Raw genomic sequence first — 17,481 nt, forward strand, 5'->3', positions numbered from 1 at the left:
TTGGCGGCGGTGGGAGGAGGAGCCGGGACTTGAAGTTGGAGTGAGGGATCCAGCTGTGCGGAGCGCTCGGCTCGGCGCGGCCGCCGCGGGAGCATCCTCTGCCACCGCCCGTCCCCGGGGCGCCGGGCAGTATCCCATCGCCCCGGGCAGATGTTGGGGAGCAGAGGGGACAGGCAGAGCCGCTAGGGGCGGGCCGCCCCCCGGGTGGGGGCCAGCACCGGCAGCGGGGGCCGCCCCGCCGCCGCCTCCCTGCCCGCGGCTCGGGCCCCCGAAGGCACGGCGAGGAGGAGCTACGGAGCCCGCAGACAGCAGGGCAGGACGAGGGGGGCGGCCCGGCCCCGGCGGGGGGAGAGGCAGTGGCTCGCCCGGCCATGCCATCCCGGCGCTGAAGCCGCCCCGCCGCATCCCCCAGCCCCCCTACCCCGCCATGGCCGCGCCACTCTAGGCGTCCCACCGGCTCGCCCCGCGTCGCCCCGGTTCCCCCGGGGCCGCCGGCCGGAGGATGGACGAAGATGGACCGCGAGCGGCCGAGGAGAATCCAGAGCCGGGCAGAGCCAAGACGTTCATCCGCCTTAATGACCTGTCCGGGGCCGGGGGCCACCCGGGGCCGGGGGACAGGGAGGCTGGCAGCGGCGATTCGGAGGCAGAGGCGCTGCCCTACCCGGCGCTGGCTCCCGTCGTCTTTTTCTACCTGAGCCAGGAGAGCCGGCCGCGGAGCTGGTGCCTCCGGTTGGTCTGTAACCCGTATCCTTTGCAGGTGTTCGGCGGCGAGGTAAGCCCCACGGGGCCCCCACGCCCCCGGAGCGGCCGGCAGGGCGGGGAACACCTCCTGTCTGAGGCCCGCCGGATGATGGGGAAGGAGCCGGGGTTTGGGAGGACCCGTCACCCGCCGTCCCCGGGGTAGCGGGCGGCACCCGGAGACACTCCCCCCCTCCCCGTTGCTCGCCCGGGAAGTTTTCCGGGCTGTTGCAGGGGCTCGGCTGTCCATTTCGTGCCGCGGGGCTCCCCTCCTGCGGGGCTCCCCTCCCTCGGCCGCCCCGCCGCGATGCCGCGGCTCCCGCGGGCTTCAGCGCTCCGTTCCACAGGGATTCGGAGTGGAGCTGCTTGGGACCATCTCCCCCAGGGGATCGACCGTCTCTGGTCCAGCTCCCCGGACACACTGAGCGACCCTAATCCCGGTCTCTTCCCTTGTGGATCGGTTTTTCGTTCTTGATCCCGTTTCTTGCCCATTTTAGGCTCCCTGGTCCTTTCCCTGAGGTTCTGCAAGACGGGTGCAGTCTGAAGGGAGGCGGCGGTTTTGGGGGTTGGTTCGTTGCCCAGCTCCAGGGTCCCTAAATAATTCAGAGTGCTTGAGGCCCGTCGAAGGGCCCATTCTCGGCAGTCCCCCGGGGGATGCTCCTTGCTTGGACGGGTCGGGGCAGGGTGGGAGTCGTGGTCCTGGGCGAGCATTGGCCAAGGGCAGCTGTTTGTCAGATCCTAGGGTGAGCCACGACCCCCCAAACGCTTCTGATCTTCTTTCAAGCTCCCTGTCTGCTCTGGCACAGGCCGAGCCGCTTTAGTCAAGTTTAAGCTTTCAAAAGGTGGGGGTGGGGGGGGGAAGAAATAGAGGAGACAATAGAAAAATTTCTTCTTTCACAGTCTTGGTGTCTTTAAAGCTTCCCTTTGGAGTTGAGTTGCAACCAGCACATGGCTTCTGCATGGCTTCTAGCATTCCGAGTATTTTACCATCCCCAAATTCCAGTTTCATTTATTATTTGTAGAAACAAAACCCCAAAATGAAATAATGTGAAGTGATGTGGCTTCCAGCAGGGGCTGGTGCAGGAGAGGCAGCTGCTTCCTGGGAAGTTCCCGCATCCGTGCTGGGCTGCTGGCAAGAGGCAGGCGAGTAGTCTGGGCAGCAGCCCCACATCTGGAACGGGAGAGGCTGTGCAGCAGCACGGAGGACATGTTACACGAATACCTTGTTATAGAATACCTTGTGCTAGTCCTTCTCCACTCCTGGTATGCAGGAACTGTTAAGGACTACATCTCAGCTGAGGTTGGTGTGCTTGGTGAGGGTCTGCTGGAGTTGTGAATATTGTTTTACTTGAGCTTCAGCAAAGATTCTCTGATAAACAGGCTGCCTTGTCTCCTAAAATGTCCCCCAAGAGGGAAAAATCCAAGATTTCTCTTCCCAGTCATGAATACTTTTAGCAGCTTCTCTACAGATCTCTTTCAGGCCAGCTAAGCAGTTCAAACTGCCTTTATTTAAACATAGGAAATCTAACAACTTTGTGAAGCCTTCTGTTTTGGAAAGAAATATTAATGACAGCCTGCAAGTCAGTGTGTTCTTGTTGCCTACTATGACTAATAGTATTTATGATTGCTGGTTTAAATATGTTTCCAAGTATTTATGGGTTTTTAAAAATTTTTAAAAAATTTTTAATCTTTGACATGCTATTTTGAATCTGATGTTAACACCTGTATGTTTTAGTGTTTTCAGTAAAGTCCCCCACCCCAGTAAGGGCTTGAAATGTGTTTTCTCCTCTGTGGCTGCAAAACCAATCTGATTAACTTTTGTCCTTGGAAAATCAGTGGTATTGTGAGCACCTGCAAACACCACTGTGAGTCAGGGATGAGCATTACATGCAGTCCCACTAGCTGGGATTTTTGTCACCAATTTTTCACTTGTTACTGACAGAGAAAGGATCTTGCTGGGAGTCCTGGGGCCACAAGGGTGATGCTGTGGATCTTCGAGTCATGTGGCTGCATGCAGCTGTTTGTTTTCGGGGTCACTGACCCAGAATTGGGGGAGTTTATTTTAAAACAACACAAAAAAAATAAAATCAGTTCAGCCTTCAAATGAGAGGAACACAGTAGCTACTTTGGTACCTGCACTGTGTCCCATCACTTGCTGGCTTGTTCAGAAAGCATTGTCTTGCTCATCCCTCTGCCTTTCTGCCACTCCAGTGCTGGAGCTGAGCCTGCTCTTGTTTATATTTATTACTTTTTTTTTTCTTTAGTGTGGTGGCCCTTCTCAGGCTGTAACGTTCTAGGAATTGTGCCTCAGTGTTAAAGCCATGTAATCATGTTGCTGGAAAGTCTTTGTTGCCACCAGCTGCCCTGCAGAGGAGTGACAGTGCTTTGGTTGAGTGGGTGGTGAATCCTGCCCCAGCTCTGGAGAGTTTGGAGTTTTCACTGCCTTCTGCCACTCCCTCAGGTGGATTTTACCTTTCTGCATGGGCTCCTGCAGAAACTGGATGGGAGGACTCTGGTTTGAGCTGTGCTCGTGGAGATGCAGAGCTTGGGGCGTTTCCAGGCAGATTTGTGGTGTTCTAATCTGACTGATAAAATTTACTGTTGATGGGGCATCAGGAGGAGGTGCAGGACCCAGTCTTGCCCAGGAATGACAGTTTGTACCCCTGAAGTGCAGCTGGAACTCCTGGGATTCTGCTCTATATCCCTGTCCAGGCAGTTAGTGTGACTGTGGTACCTGAGGCTGGGTTAGGGGAGGGTGATGGTTGAGGTACTGAGTATCCAGCAGGGATGCAAAGTCCTGTTGATGTGGTTTTTGAGGGTTTTCTGCCATGTTGCTGTCTAGAGCATTCTCTGCCTGGACCAGGAAGCTTTTTCTCTTGCTGTCTGAAGCAAGCAAGACAGAGATGTGGGGTACTGTGTTGCTCTCATGCTCCTCCTCTCCCTTAGGTTTAGAAAGAGGTCATGAAGCTTGTCCTGATCCAGAAATTTTCCAGAGCCTGAAACCTTGGGATTTTTAACTCTAAACATGTACCAGATGGCCAACATGTCTTCTCCCTCCACTCCATTGTGGTCTTTGAGTGAAAACCTCTCTTGGAGCCATGAGGACCTGAGGGGATGAGCCTGGATGACAGCCTTCTTATTGCTGGTGGCTCTGGGGTGGAAGGTTCTTCCCTGGTTGAGAACTGCCTGGGTCAAGAGGGAAGAAGAGCAGGGACGAGTTCAGTGGTCACAGTGCTGGACCCACAGGCTCAGAGGTGGGAAGGGCTGTGGCACATGCAGGGTGTCCTGCTGTGTGTGCTGGCAAGGCCGTGAGAGGAGAAGCAGGATTTTTTGAGGGGGAGAAAAAAGGAGGCAAGCTGGTTACTTGACTTTCACTCCTAAAATGAAAGCACCATGAATGATGGGAAGATGAAAGGCTGTATCAGGGTCTGTGCCAGGCTGCTCCTCTGATCAGAGACAAGAAACGAGGCTATTTCTTGAGAGTTGTGGACTGATTGAAGAGCGGGGATGGAGAAAGTGGGGAGGATGCTACCACTTGGCATTAAGAGCTCTGAATAGAGAAATAACAGTGTAACTGAAAGGGCCTGTGATATCTATTGTAGTACTGAAAACTGCCTCATCCCCCACACCCGCCTGCCTGCAGAGCGCTGCTGCCTGGAAAGCAGCACGCGGCAATGGGGCGCTACAAAAACCTGCTGGAAGGTGCCATTCCTGGGGAGATATACCCACATTGGCTGAAATCCTGGTTTTTTCTTCCTGGTTTGGAGGGTGAAGGGCAGCTCTGCAAATTCCATCTCTGAGAAGGGGAGGTTTGGGTGGCACCAGGAGGAGCGCTCCCATCCTGCCTGGCTGCTCTGCGGCACAATCCCTGGGACGTGGGGTTTGGGAATGGCCTGGCTGCTCTGTGGCATAATCCCTGGGACATGGGGTTTGGGAATGGCTTTGGCAAAGAAACACATCTTGATCTGGTCACAGAAACCAGCCCTGCCTTCTGTTGGCAATAAAACAGAGAGGACTCTTCCAGCAGCTGCCTCACATGGCTCTGCTTACTCCCCAATAGGAAGAGGTGGGTGACCAAAGCTGGGTCCTGGGGAGGACTGATTGCCCCCAACTCCTGCTGGAAGTTGCAGATGCCCAGACACCTCCAGGAATGGGTCTGGAATCCCCATGGCTTCATGCCAAATTGTAGCTGAGATCTGCACCAGCCTGGCTCACAGGGTGGCTGGAGCTGCTGTGCTAGAGCTTGGTTCTTCGTGGAAGGCAGTGCTGGCCCCATTGAGAGCACAGTCAGTCCCTGCTGAGTTCACCCTGTGCCCTGGTCTGTGTTGGAACCACTTTGTGCTGGTCCGGCTGGATCCAGCTCTTCAGGGAGGGACATGCTCGTGTGTCCGACTGCACCAGAGCCAGGACTCTCCTGCCTGGTCGGGGTGAGACCTGAGGCTGCTCAGCTGTGTTGTGGTTTGGGCTCCCCAACCCCAGCAGTGCCCCACAGTACCCCTTCTCATGGGAATGCCTGTGGTGAGGTCAGGGGCAAGTGGAACCCCTGTCACCTTGTGGAAGATTGCGGTGTCCTCACCCCCTCCTCAGCCATGTCAGCTCATGGGGAGAGCCAGACACTGCTTATGCTGCTCTTTGAAGAGTTCAGTGTAATGCAGGGTTAAATCAATTTTTTTGTTATCAAAAGGGTGTGTTTTTTGGGGCAAGTGCACCTGGTGTCCTTATGTACACTTCTATACATTTGTTCCAGCCTCACTTCTGAGTTTAACAAAGCAAAATGCTTAGATTTGACAGGTCAGACCTGAAATGGATCTTGTTTTAATTTAAAAACCCCACAAAGGAACCAGAATCCATTTGCTTCACCTGTGTCTGATCCATCCCAGGGCACCTGAGCTTGTTTCTCTCCCCTGACCCAGTTCACCCGCTGATGCCTCTCCCCCCTCCCTAGACAGATGGAATTTCTCCCACTGTTGCCGAGCCTCTACTCTCTCTGTGCCCCTTCCTTAGCTCCTGGGGAGAAGAGAAACCTGGCTTGTCTGGCTGATGCCCGACCAAGGGGTCTCCCACAGCGCCTTGGCCCTCCTGGCTGGGATGGAGCATCCTGGTGCTACCAGGGCAGGTGCTGGCACCTCCCTGGGCTCACTCCAGCTCCTGTGTGATGATCTCAACCCATCACCTTTTAGCAAGGGCAGCACAGAGGTGCTGTGGTTATTTCCCTTCTCCCAGGAGACAACTGCAAATCCTCTTCCCTGCTGTTCACAAACCTTTTGGGAGCTCAGCGGGAGCAGGAGGTGGTGTTCACTTCCCAGAGCTGGGTGCAGTGGCCAGCATTCCTCTAATCCCTGCCTCCCTGGAAGAGCCAGGAGCAGCTTGATCCTAATCTAGGTGACACCTCATCTCACCAGTGATCCCTGGACCCGTCCATCGCCCAGCTGTGCCGGCAGCCCAGCCCTTCCTTTGCTCCCTGCGTGTGTATATGTTTTTTAAGGAGATTCTTCTGCGAATTCCCCCTTCCAGGCTGTTGTGTCACATCTGGAAGTTTGTGTAGGAGTTTATCCAAGTGCTGGAGTACAGCGCAGCTTTTTCTCATTTAAAAATCATAGGCTGGCATTTTGAAGCGGGCTGGGGTGGGGTGGGGGGGAGGGAAGGGGAGAGGGAAGCTGTCTGCCAAAAAGGAGACTGGAGCAGAGGAATCATAATGACTTCCAGAAGTTTTCTTTCTTTCTTTCTTGCTTGCTTGCTTTCCCTCCCTCTCTCCCGGCTCACAGACAAAAGGCTCGGCCTCATGCAGTTCGTGGTTATGTCATCCCGGCGCGGGGAGCCCCGGCCGGGAGGGGTGGCCCCATCCTGCCTGGGGACCCCACGCTGCTCGGGGACAGCTCTGCTTCGGCTCCTTGTAGGAAATCCGGAACGCTTGCTCTCCTGTGGGGTGGGGAAGCGTCTCTGGAGACTTGCTTGATATCAATTCACAGAATATTCTGAGCTGGAAGGGACACACAGGGATCATCGAGTCCAACTCTTAAGTGAATGGCCCGTATGGGGTTGCTTTTCATCTGGGGCCAGGAGCCAGGGCAGGGTGGCTGGGAGGAGATCCCAGCTCTCCCCCAGCCCCCCATGCCCAGGACAGGAGGGGCAGACATGGGGTTGGACCACCCCAGCCGCCCCTCATCCTTGGGGCTGACGTGTCTCCTATGGCTCCCTGCTCTCAGTTTGATCGGCTGTGTTCTCTGCCCTGTTCAGTAATGCAGGTTGTTGGAGCCAGTCTGGAAATGCCCAGGATTTTATGATGCACAGAAAATTTTCTGCTTTCTTCTCCCCCTGCAACCCCTGCAGAAGCTTTGGCATTGTGCTGAAAAATTCTGCTTTTGCATTTTTTATTTTAAACTCTCTTTCATTTTTTCCCCCCCATTCTGAAAAAAACAAGTTTCGGATTACCCCAAGTTCCCTGCCCAGCTTTTACTCAACTCTCCTTTTTTTTTTTTCTACTGTTTTGCTGGAAGGGTGCAAAACCTTAGGCCAAAATGAACCTCCCTGATGGCTTTTTCACTTGGATCATGAAATCATTTTCCCTTGGCAGAGGACCCATGGGGAGCCTTTGCCCCCGGCAGCTTTGCTGGCTGGGACTAGAGTCTGAGGGAACGGGGCCGTCCACGGGGAACTGTGGAAGGAGCATCCAGAGTCAGGTTAGGAGGGCTTTGAAGCTTCACTGCTTCACTGTGGTTTGGAGAGGGTTGAATTTCCTAGTTAACTAGGAGGCTTAAGTGTTTCTGGGTTTGTTACGAGGCCAGATCGTGGCTTTCCCTTCCTCTGTGCCTTGGCTCTCTGCTGAGCAACCTAGACGTGAAATGTTCTCTTTGGATGGTGATGCATGCAGAGGTTTCCCCCAACCTGGGTTCATTTGGCTTTGGCTTTCTTCAGCCTTGGCCTCTCACCCAGGAATCTGGCCTGCTGCTAAGAAATAAAAAAAAAAACCAAACCAAAACAACAAAAAAGCCCCCAAAACCCATCCAACCAAACAAAAAAAACCAAAACAACACAAAAGAAAAAAAAAAAAGAAAAAAAGAGGAAATTCACATGGTTTTATATAACAGAGTGAGTAACGACTGGTTGTGCTTTGGGATGCTCTCACATCTGCTTCCTACCAAAGCCCCAGCAAAGAAGCTTCAAGCAGATGGAAAAACACATTTTTCAGCCTGAATATTTGCTGAGAGAAGCTTTGAGGCTTGCTCTCTGTGCTGGCTGTGGTGGTGCTGGTTAGTGCCTTACGGGAAAAGGGCTCTTGGGGTGCCAGGAACAGCATCCTGTGCCGGAGGTGCGGCACAGCCACGCAGGTCCTGGCGGGTGCTGCAGCCGTGCACTAGTGCGTGAGACTGGGATGTCCCCATGACTCAGCCCCAAACCGTGACTTGGTTTAGTCACAAGTGGATAGAAATTGTCCATTGGTTTGGCTTCCGTGCCTGAAATGTTGTTTTGGTTGGGATTTTTAGCAGGTTTCCTAGGTGCAAGGCACTGGCGGCTGTTTGGTGTTGGGGTTTTCTTGTCACCCATGTCATCCCAGTTTTCTCTCCCTCTCTGCTGGGATGCAAAATCCAAGGGCAAGAGCAGAAGAGGGCTGAAAATGGGAACAAAATGCTAAACAGGTGATGACTGAGAGCTTGGAGCTTGGCACAGACTAGTTTATAAAGAAAAGGGGATTTATTTACTGTAATCCAGGTGCTAGCCCCACACTTACTGGGTTTCTGGTGCAAAGCATCCTTACATTTATCTCTAATTTGGTTCTCTTCCAAGAGGTTTCCCCCAATGCATCCACTGAATCAGCTTCGAAATGCTCCCTAACCCTGGGGGCTGAAGGCAAACCCACAGCCAGCAGCAGTGGAACTGGGCAATCTCACAGAGATTCACTCACCTTGGCTGCCCGACCACCCCCAGGGGGGTTTTTGCCTCCAGGATTTCCTGTGATTCATACCTTAATCAGGTCAGGTTTCGAAGTCCCTCCTCTTGCATTATTGATGGCCTCTGTGCTCCCTCCGGAGATGCTGGTGGCCAGAGCAGCCCAGCCCTCCCCTGCCCAGATGGGGAAGAGGGCTTGTTGATGATTTGTTAATTCAAATAGAAAGTGCTTGTTAACCCCTGGCGAGGCTGAAGCTGCCTTCTTTCTGGAGGGCAGGGCTCGCCCCCATGCCTGGGACTCCTGCTGCCAAAACATTTATTTGGTGTTAAGCTGCCAGCCACGCTATGCAAGTAAAGATGTTAATAATGAGTAAGGTTCATTTTTAACTCTGAGTTGAGACTAGTCTTGGGAAGAGCCGTGCTCTGGGAAGGGGAGAAGGTGGTGGGAGCTCTGCTGTGCATGGGCGAGCAACTCCCAGGGCCAGGGTGTATGGATCCTGTGGAAGGGAGCAAATGTCTCTGCTCCTTCTTGGCTACAGGGTCTGTAGGAATAAATTGTTCCTTCTGCTGTGGGTGAGGCTTCTAAGTGTGTTTGATGGGCTGCTCTTTAACCAGTCTCCTCCACATCAGTGCTAGCTGCTAATAACACGAATCCCAGATCTGGGCTGGTGGTCCCTGTGCCTGTGTTGGATGCAAAATGTCTTTCTAGATAGCCTGGCTGTAGGAATTCTACCTTAACGGGAGAAAAAAAAAAAACAAAACTCCAATAAGAATGATAAATAAAGGAGCCCTCTGATGCACCATTGAATTAATGTTTATCTGGGCAGATAGGGAGGAAAGGAATTAAATTATTATGTGACTTTTAACTGCTTCTGTATGTGATTATTGACTTATCTTGCTTTGGAGGGCCATAAATATGTCTCAGGATATACCCCTGAGACCATAATCTGCTCAGGATCACTGTGCAGGTCTGTCTCTGATGTTCCTTCAGAGATTCATCCTGACTTCTAGGGTCAAAAATCCAAATTCTTCTGACAAAGGACCTAGCCACGTGCGGAAGGGAATGCGTTTGCACTATATGGCAAGCATACAGCATAATTCCTGAAGGTTTCTGCCTTGTATAAAGTGCTTTATTGTTTGTGATCCATGGCTGGCTCAGCATTGGAGGCTGTGGTGCCTGATTCAACTCAGAGGAGAAGGTGCAGGTGCAGGTGCAGGTGAAGTTTCTTGGCTCTGGAATTGGGATGGATCACAGCTGGAGTCTCATACTCTTATCAACTGCCTTTCTTCCTGTCCTTGGGATTTTGTTCCCCTTAGGCAGTTGTTTGGGGGTTAAGGATGGCTTGGGGAGATAAGATGGGTTTCTCAGCCTGCCCGTCAGTAGCGCTGGCCAGGGCTTTGTGTATCCATGAACCTGGGGAGAGGGGTGAGCTCTTCCATTTAGCCGTCGATGCTGAGTGGATGCTTCTGTTGATGACCAGTGGATGTGAGGTGACCCCAGGCACCCAAAACCATGCTGGCCATGGGGGTGGCACAGGGCATTTCACAGCTCAGTGTGCTCAGTGTCCTCAATGTCCTGGGGCTTTGTACCCACACATGTGTGGTGCACACAGGGCCAGCAGCTTGGGAAACAGATGGATGGTGGCAGCAAGGGCCAAGTTGACCTCTCATGTTCCCCTGGTGAAGCTGAGCTGGAGCATCCCTATGTGGCTGGGCTGTGGCAGGGTGCTTCCTCTAGCTGAGGCGGGTGTTTCCCCTCTTGGGCTCTGTTTCATGTAGGGTATAACTTGCTGCCTATGTGACTCCTCTTTCAGCAGTGTGTGTTCACTCCATTCTCTGGCACAGCCAATGTTAGTGCAGGAGTCTCCAGGCTCTGAATGGTGCTCTGAGCCCCCAAATCTCCTCTTCTTTTCACCCATTGCCTCAGGCCCTGCTGCCTGGATGGGGCATTGTTGTGGTGAGGGTATTTTTCAGGATGCTTCTGTTTTTTCCTTCCATCCAGTCCCTTAGGATGGTGCTCATCCTGCCCCACAGCAACCCCTTCTATACACCCATGCTGTTCCCATGGGAGCAATTTCCCCTGCTGTGGGGAAATCACAGCCCCTTCTTCAGAAACTGCTCATGGCAGCAGTACAGGGGAATCCTGTCTTTTTCCAGGAAAAGAAGAGCAGAGGAGCCCAAGGCCAGCACGGGGTATCCACAGTGAGGGTGGAGACACTTCTGCCTTCATCTCAGAAAATGGGCTCTGGCTCCTCCAGCAGTGGATGTTCACATCTCAGTTGGGTTCTGGGCTTGGCTTTGTGCTGGGCTTTGTTTTCTCTTGTCTTGTAGCCCCATGAAGCTGGGCTGTCTCAGCTCTGGGAGCTCAGAGGATTGAGCAAGTGGGGGTCAATCTATTGATCTTGTGGTGAACCAGGGGGTGAAAGGAAAGTGCTTTGCAGTGCCTCCCCCCAGCCACCTCTTCTCTAATCTCCCCCTTTTGTCTGCCGAACACCCTGATTTTTTTCGCCTCTAGTTTGGGTTTTTCTTTACTATTGCCTGGAATTTGCATGGAGGGCAGGCTGGAGGTTGGGGGGGGTCTGTGCACTGAATCTATTCAAGGAGTTGTGATCTCTGCATTTCATTTTGCAGTTCAGCTGGAAAGATCTCATTTCCAAATACACCCACACACAGGCACAGCAAGAGAGGAGAGCACAGGAGAGGGAGGGAGCTACTCAAGGGGGATGGGGCAGCATGGGCAGGGCTGGGGGCCATGGCATGGGTACTGGGAGCCTTGGCAAATCTGACTGGGAATGGTCCGTGGCCTTTATCTGAGGACAGGAAATGCCTCTGCCCTGTATCTCAAGGCCATGCAGAAGCCTGGTGGCCCTCTGAGTGCCTGGCTGCTTTAGTCCAGAGCAAAAAGGGACTGAGAGGAGCAAAGGTCCCTGAGCATAGCCCTTGCTCTGAGCCTGGCAGTGGCCCTGAGAGCATCTGTGGGGAACTCCAGGGCAGTTTTAGAATTGCCCACAGTGTGTGTGTGGGTACATACAGATCCCCACCATGAGCTGAGCAGAGCCCAGGACATGGCTGCACCATGGTGAGACCCGCTTTTCTAATGGAAGAAGAGCAAAGGCACAGAAAGAAGTCACAAAGCTCCTTTCCTAGTGACCTTCAAGCCAAAATGATCTTATTTCCAAAGATGAGCCAGTGCTGGAGTGATTCTTTTAGTCTGTAACTCCCCATCCACACTATCTCCCTCCAGGGCCTTCCTTGCCAGCCGGGTCCTGACTCCAGCTCTTGGGTTCTGGAGGAGGTGGTGGGAGATACGTCCTGCATCTCCCAGTGCTGTTAGGGATGGGGTTAGTGGAAAGCAAATGAACCTTCATCCTGTGGGCATCTAAATGTGCAGCAGAGGGTAAAAGTGAGGAGCTGAACAGATGGGAACTTGGTGTTGGTAAAAGGTTTTGGAGAGGCGCCTCAGTCTGCCTAAGCTGGGAGCTGACAGTAACCTTGCCTCTATGTTAGCGTGCCAGGGCAATGTGGGGACAGTTACCTGAGGCCCCAGGTCTGAGTCCTTCCCTGGCTTCAGGGCTTTGGAGCAGCTTGGGGTGCTGGGATGTTGCCACAGGTACCATCACTCCCACCCAGCTTCCCCTCTGGCCCCTTGGGTGGATGCTGGTGGCATGTCTCAAGCTCAGCCCCTGCACACTGAGTCCTTCCATCACCCCTTCGGGTCAGTGCATGATTTTTTCCATTGCTCTGAAGCGGCTGAGCTCATACAACAACCTGGGCCAACACCGCTCCTTTTTGAAGTTCCTTGTTTTGGTGTTCCTCAAGATCTCTTTCCTCAGGTATGAAATACAACACACCTTGGCACTGGAGGCTTTCCCCAATGCTGTGGCTTTGGTTATCCCCTGCATCCTGCTGCCAGGTGAAACCACTGCCCTGTCCCTGAGCTGCTGCTGGTGGATGCCATCACCTCCCTAACTCATCCCAAGGCTTAAAAGGTGGTAAAATAGGATCCTTTGGCCACCTTGGCGTGCCGCAGCACGCCGCCAGTGGAGAGACAGCCACTGGAGCGTGCTTGGGGCCATGTTTGTCTTAGCCAGTGGCCACAACTGGAGCCATGGCTCTGCCAAGCAGTGAAAATGCCAGAGCAGTGAGTTTATCCCACGATGTTTGATTTGTGGTCATGGTGGAAGCTGGGTCAGGAGTGACAGTGGACGATGCAGCAGAAAAGAGCAATTTCAAGACAGTCGCAAAAACATTTCATGCTGCTAAAAGTCAGGATTTTCTCCTTTGTTTTTCCTCCCCCGCTGCTGGCCGCGCTGGTGGTGAGGTGAAGTTTATGGGAGAAATACCGCGGTTCTGGGAAATATTTTGCCTCACTTGTATTGTTGAATTTTTCTTTTTCTGGCAGCAGATGAAGGAAATGGGAACACAAACAGCTTGGCCGGTGGGGTACTCGTCCAGAATCAGCCTGGGCAGCAAGAAGCTGCTTTGCTGGGGACAGAAAATACTCGAAAGCGGACGGGGTTTTCATTGTTTTCATTCCTCTCCCTTTCTGTCCCTGTGCTCAGCTGGCTCTTAGGATGCTGCTAAACGAGGGGTGAACACATCTTGCTGTTAAGGCAAGGATGTGCGTTGATGCTCTTGGCCTCCCGTGTGTTTTCACTGATTAAAATCTTAAATTCTTCCATTTTTTACAAGATTTTGGGTTTCTGTGCCAAGCTGGAGAGTCTCTATGGCAACTGCTACAGGCAACTTTTTTCTGTAACCCTTTTTGGGTTTTTTGGAAGACGGGGGAAGAGGATGAGTGTCTGGTGCTGAAGCACCAATAACTACTTGAATACCCCAAATATTTGGGGTGGTAAGTACTGGGAGAGCAATGGAATTGAAATACAGAATTGCTTCATGCCCAGGAAGCCAAGCACCAGGGCCCTCACTGGACCCCTCACCCCTCTGCTAATTATAGTGGTTTTTGACTGTGGAGAGTGCAGAGTCCCATCCACCCCCACCTCCATCCCACCCCATGGCCAGGGGTTTCCCACTTGGGTCTGTCATTTCTGGAAGCATTTTAGAGCCATTCTTGGAGTGTGATTGCAGCAACATTTCAAGACACAATTAAAACCTGAGCCTTTTAGGAAAAGTTGCAGCATATAATAGAAAGGAAACCAGCTGGGCTAGATTGAAGCTTAATAGGTTTTGGGAGTAATTTTTAGAATCCTATACTGTAGGTCTTTCTAGAAAGATACTATACAATTTAATAACATGTTATATTCCTATATGTTATATTTAAATCATCCTATAGTATTGTGTAGGAGGAATCTAATTTTCCACTGCAGGGTAATATACCTTTCTATAGGGTTTTGGCTGTGTTTTTTTAAAATTTATTTTGGTCCATTGGAGTTAAATGAAAAAATTACATCCTTCCTAGAAAAATCAAATAGAATGATGAGAAAATTTAATTTATTTAATAGAGCATGTGAGTATTTTCCATAAGGGTTTATATAGCTGCATAAAAACCCATTTAGGGTCTGTTGGGGAGGTGATTTCAGATAGGATGGAGATGTGTTCAGATGCTGTCCTGGTCAAGCAGTGTGGGAGCTCTGAAATAGGGCCTGGGACTGTCTAAAGGGGGAAAAATTAAAAATAAATAAAACCCAGGACTTTCTTGCATCTCTATTTCCACTCCTATGATGCAGTTAGAGAGATGATGGAGTGGTGGGTGCTGGGCTGTGGCATGAACTGCTGGAGCAGGGTGAGACTGGGGACTGGATCTTGTGCCAGGGGCTGGAGAAAGGAGCAAGGAGCTCTCCAAGCTTGGAAAAATGGGCTTTGGAAGTAGCATGCAGGGGCTGTGCCACCCTGCGTGGCTGTTTGCAGCAGGCTGAGGGAGGCAGGAGGGTGGTCCACAGCAGAGAGGACAGTGCTCTTGTCTGCATTTTGCAGCACTGCCTTGTTTGTAAGGACTGATTTCTGTGGTGGTTTTGCCTGGTGACACATGAATTTGGCCATACCAAATCCACCATACAAAGTGGGGCAAAGATTCTCTGTGCTGTGCTGGTGGGCAGGTGTGACAGGGTTCAGTGAGCAGATGGCAACTGGGCCCTTCTGTGTGCTCACTCTGCTTTGTGGGGTCTTTGTCAGCTGTAACCACACCAGTAAAAGCCTGTGGCTGGGATGCTCTGCTCACTTATGGAGAAGACACCCCATAAGCTGGGGCACATGTGGTTCTGCATGGAAAAGTGCAGGACTGGTCTCCCTTTTCAGCTTAGCTTGGAGCTGCCCATCCCTCTGGTGTCAGAGACCTGCATGGCCAGGTCCCCACTGGGATCCTAGGGAGCTTGGTGCCATCCCAGGGAGAGAGAGGGGGAAGGTGGTAGCCTTGGTCCTTCCAGATCCCCAGAGGACAAGTGCCTTTTAATAGCCATGGCAACTAATAAGCCCTGCATGGTGACAGCCCTGCTGTCTCCATGGAAACGGACTGAGTATCACATAGCAACCTGTGCCTCATGTACCCATAGAAACGGCCCGGTAGCTTTTCAGCATCCTCTGTTAGATCTCTGCTCTGAGAGAGCAGAGTGGTGGGGGGGTTTATCCCGAGGTGAACCCACTGCTGCAGGGAGGTGGGGCTGGGGTGAAACTGGGGAGGAGGGCCCCAAGGGCTGCAGGAAACCAGGGGCTTTATGGGAATCAGGCATGTAAGGTGCCCCGCGGGCAGGGCATCCCAGGCTGATGAAGATTTGGAAACTGTTTGCTATCCACTTTTTATCTTCCTCATGACAGCAGCAGGACTTCGGGGGGGTGTGTGTGTGCAAAATAATTTGAATTTGAATCTGATGGGCTTTGCTGTACTGAAGGAGAAGAAATATAAAAGATGCTCAGGGCCGGAGGGCTGGAAACCACCTCCCCACAGGCAGAATGGTGTCACAGTAGGATACTTGCAGCTGGGTTTTCTTTGTGGTTTCTGGAGTCACCTCATCCTCAGGCTGGAGGTTTCCAAGCCACCAAAATGAGGTAGAGACGGGGAGTGCCCCTCCTCTGTGGGCAGCACTCAGCAAGGGGGAGGCAGCAGGACACATGCTGTCTCTACATGCAGCCTCTGCCATTTCTTGCTCAGCAGCTCATTAACCAGCCTGAGCTTTACAGGTTAATTAGGATTTGTAGCTGGTGAGTGTGAAGGCTTTGCTGGGGTCACACCGTGCTAAGGTTCATGTAAAACACTGTGGATGTCAAGTTGCCTACACATGCTGGGTGCAGAAGTTGCTCTGAACTGCTGTAGTAAATGCAGCCTTCCACAAATTTATCCACTAAGATGCTGAAAATTTTAGGAATTCATTTATTTGGAGCTGTTGGAGCATTTCTTGCAAATGCGTTTCTTCCCCCATGGTCACAATGTGTTTTTAATGGGAAGCCTGCAAGGACACTTAGGAGTATCCCTGGTTTCTGTAAACATTCATGTAAATAAACGTGATGGATTTGTGCGTTTGGGAAGGTTTACTGGTTTGGCGTTCTAAAGGCTGTGAACTGAACTGGTTAATTTTTTCTTTTTTTTATTATTAACTTTCAGACCTATTGTCTCTTAATTTTTTTTCTCACAGCTTTTGTTTGGTCTGTGGGCAGCTGGGAGACACCTTTAGGTAACACCTGCAGCAGCATCCAAATCCCACTAATGTTATGGGGAATGGGAGCTCTAACTTTGCTCAAGTGTGTTTTGAGTGAGACTGGGGAAATTGGAAACTTTTGGAATTTACCTTGTGTTTTTGTGTTATGGGAAGATAAATGTGAGTCAAGAGCAGGTGCTGTGGGAGAGGTGTTTTCTGTGGGAAAGTTTGGTGTTGTGGGTCCATCCTGGTCAAACAAGAAACTGATGCCATGATGGATTAACCTTAAAACTGGAAAATCTGTGCTGAAGCTCTTCTGGCTGTTGGGTCTGGCAGCAAAGAGACACTTCTGTGGTGGTGCTGTGCCCTGATTATCTCGGGCCTCCAGTCAAGCAACATGAAGCTGGTTAAATAAACAAATAAATAGGGAATTGCAATAAAATTTCCAACTATTGGGCTTCTTGCCCCGACAAGTATTTGCTTCTGGGATGGGAGTGACCCCTGCGTTCAGCAGGTACCCCCGTGCCAGCCCTGGGCAAGAGCTGCCCCCTCTGGCTCCCTGGTGCTCATCCTGCTGCGTGCAGGAGGCTCAGTGATAACGGCATCAGCGCTGGCCTCAGAGGAAGGTTGCAGCCTGCTCAGCAAGGTTTAATTAAATCTGAAATCCCGGCTGTTTTCTCCTGGGCTTTGGCTTGGGATGCCACGGGTAGGGAATCAGTGAAAGGAAATAAAGATAATTAGAGCAACTTCAAGGGCTGTTGCACTCCCGGCGACTGGGGGGCTGGAGGCTGGGTGGGCTGCAGAGAGACTGAGCTGTGGTGCTCCTTTGAGACATGCACAGCATGGATGGGATCATTCCCAGGGAAAGACTGAGCTACCAATCCAGCCGAGAACTGTCCAAATCAGGGATTTGTTCAAACCCAGAGCTCAGAGTTGGCAGTGCCATCTCTGAAACCCCCTAAATGACTGGGCAGCTCTGAGCCAGCAGCAACCATCCCCTGCAGTGAGTGTTTTTCCCCCCCATTTTTTTCGGACCTGCTTATTAAAGCTGTGAAGAGCCTGGCTATAAATGAGATACAAATGTACACTTAACACCACATCTCCCTAAGGCCAGTGTAGATATTCTGGTATTTAAACTACCAGAGCCAAGGGGAAGGAGACAGCAAAGGGAAAAAAAAAGAGGAAAAAAGGAAAAGTACCTCTAATTGAGGTCAGTATTTGAACAGTGAAGATCAATTAATTCTCCTGAATCAATAGATTTGGGTGA

At 51.8% G+C, this 17,481-nt stretch overlaps 1 protein-coding gene across 3 annotated transcripts in view; it reads left to right on the forward strand.

The window, feature by feature from the left end:
- The first annotated feature begins 502 nt into the window (after positions 1–502).
- The window catches only part of CACNA1G (calcium voltage-gated channel subunit alpha1 G), a 147,210-nt gene continuing 130,231 nt past the window's right edge, over positions 503–17,481 (forward strand). For all 3 annotated transcript variants that reach the window (XM_066565560.1, XM_066565561.1, XM_066565562.1), the window contains exon 1: positions 503–744. In XM_066565560.1, coding sequence (XP_066421657.1) covers positions 503–744 — 242 coding nt within the window. The remainder of the gene's footprint in view (positions 745–17,481) is intronic.

The sequence above is a fragment of the Molothrus aeneus genome, chromosome 25 (assembly GCF_037042795.1).
Source record: "Molothrus aeneus isolate 106 chromosome 25, BPBGC_Maene_1.0, whole genome shotgun sequence".
In the NCBI taxonomy this organism is placed as follows: Eukaryota; Metazoa; Chordata; class Aves; order Passeriformes; family Icteridae; genus Molothrus; species Molothrus aeneus.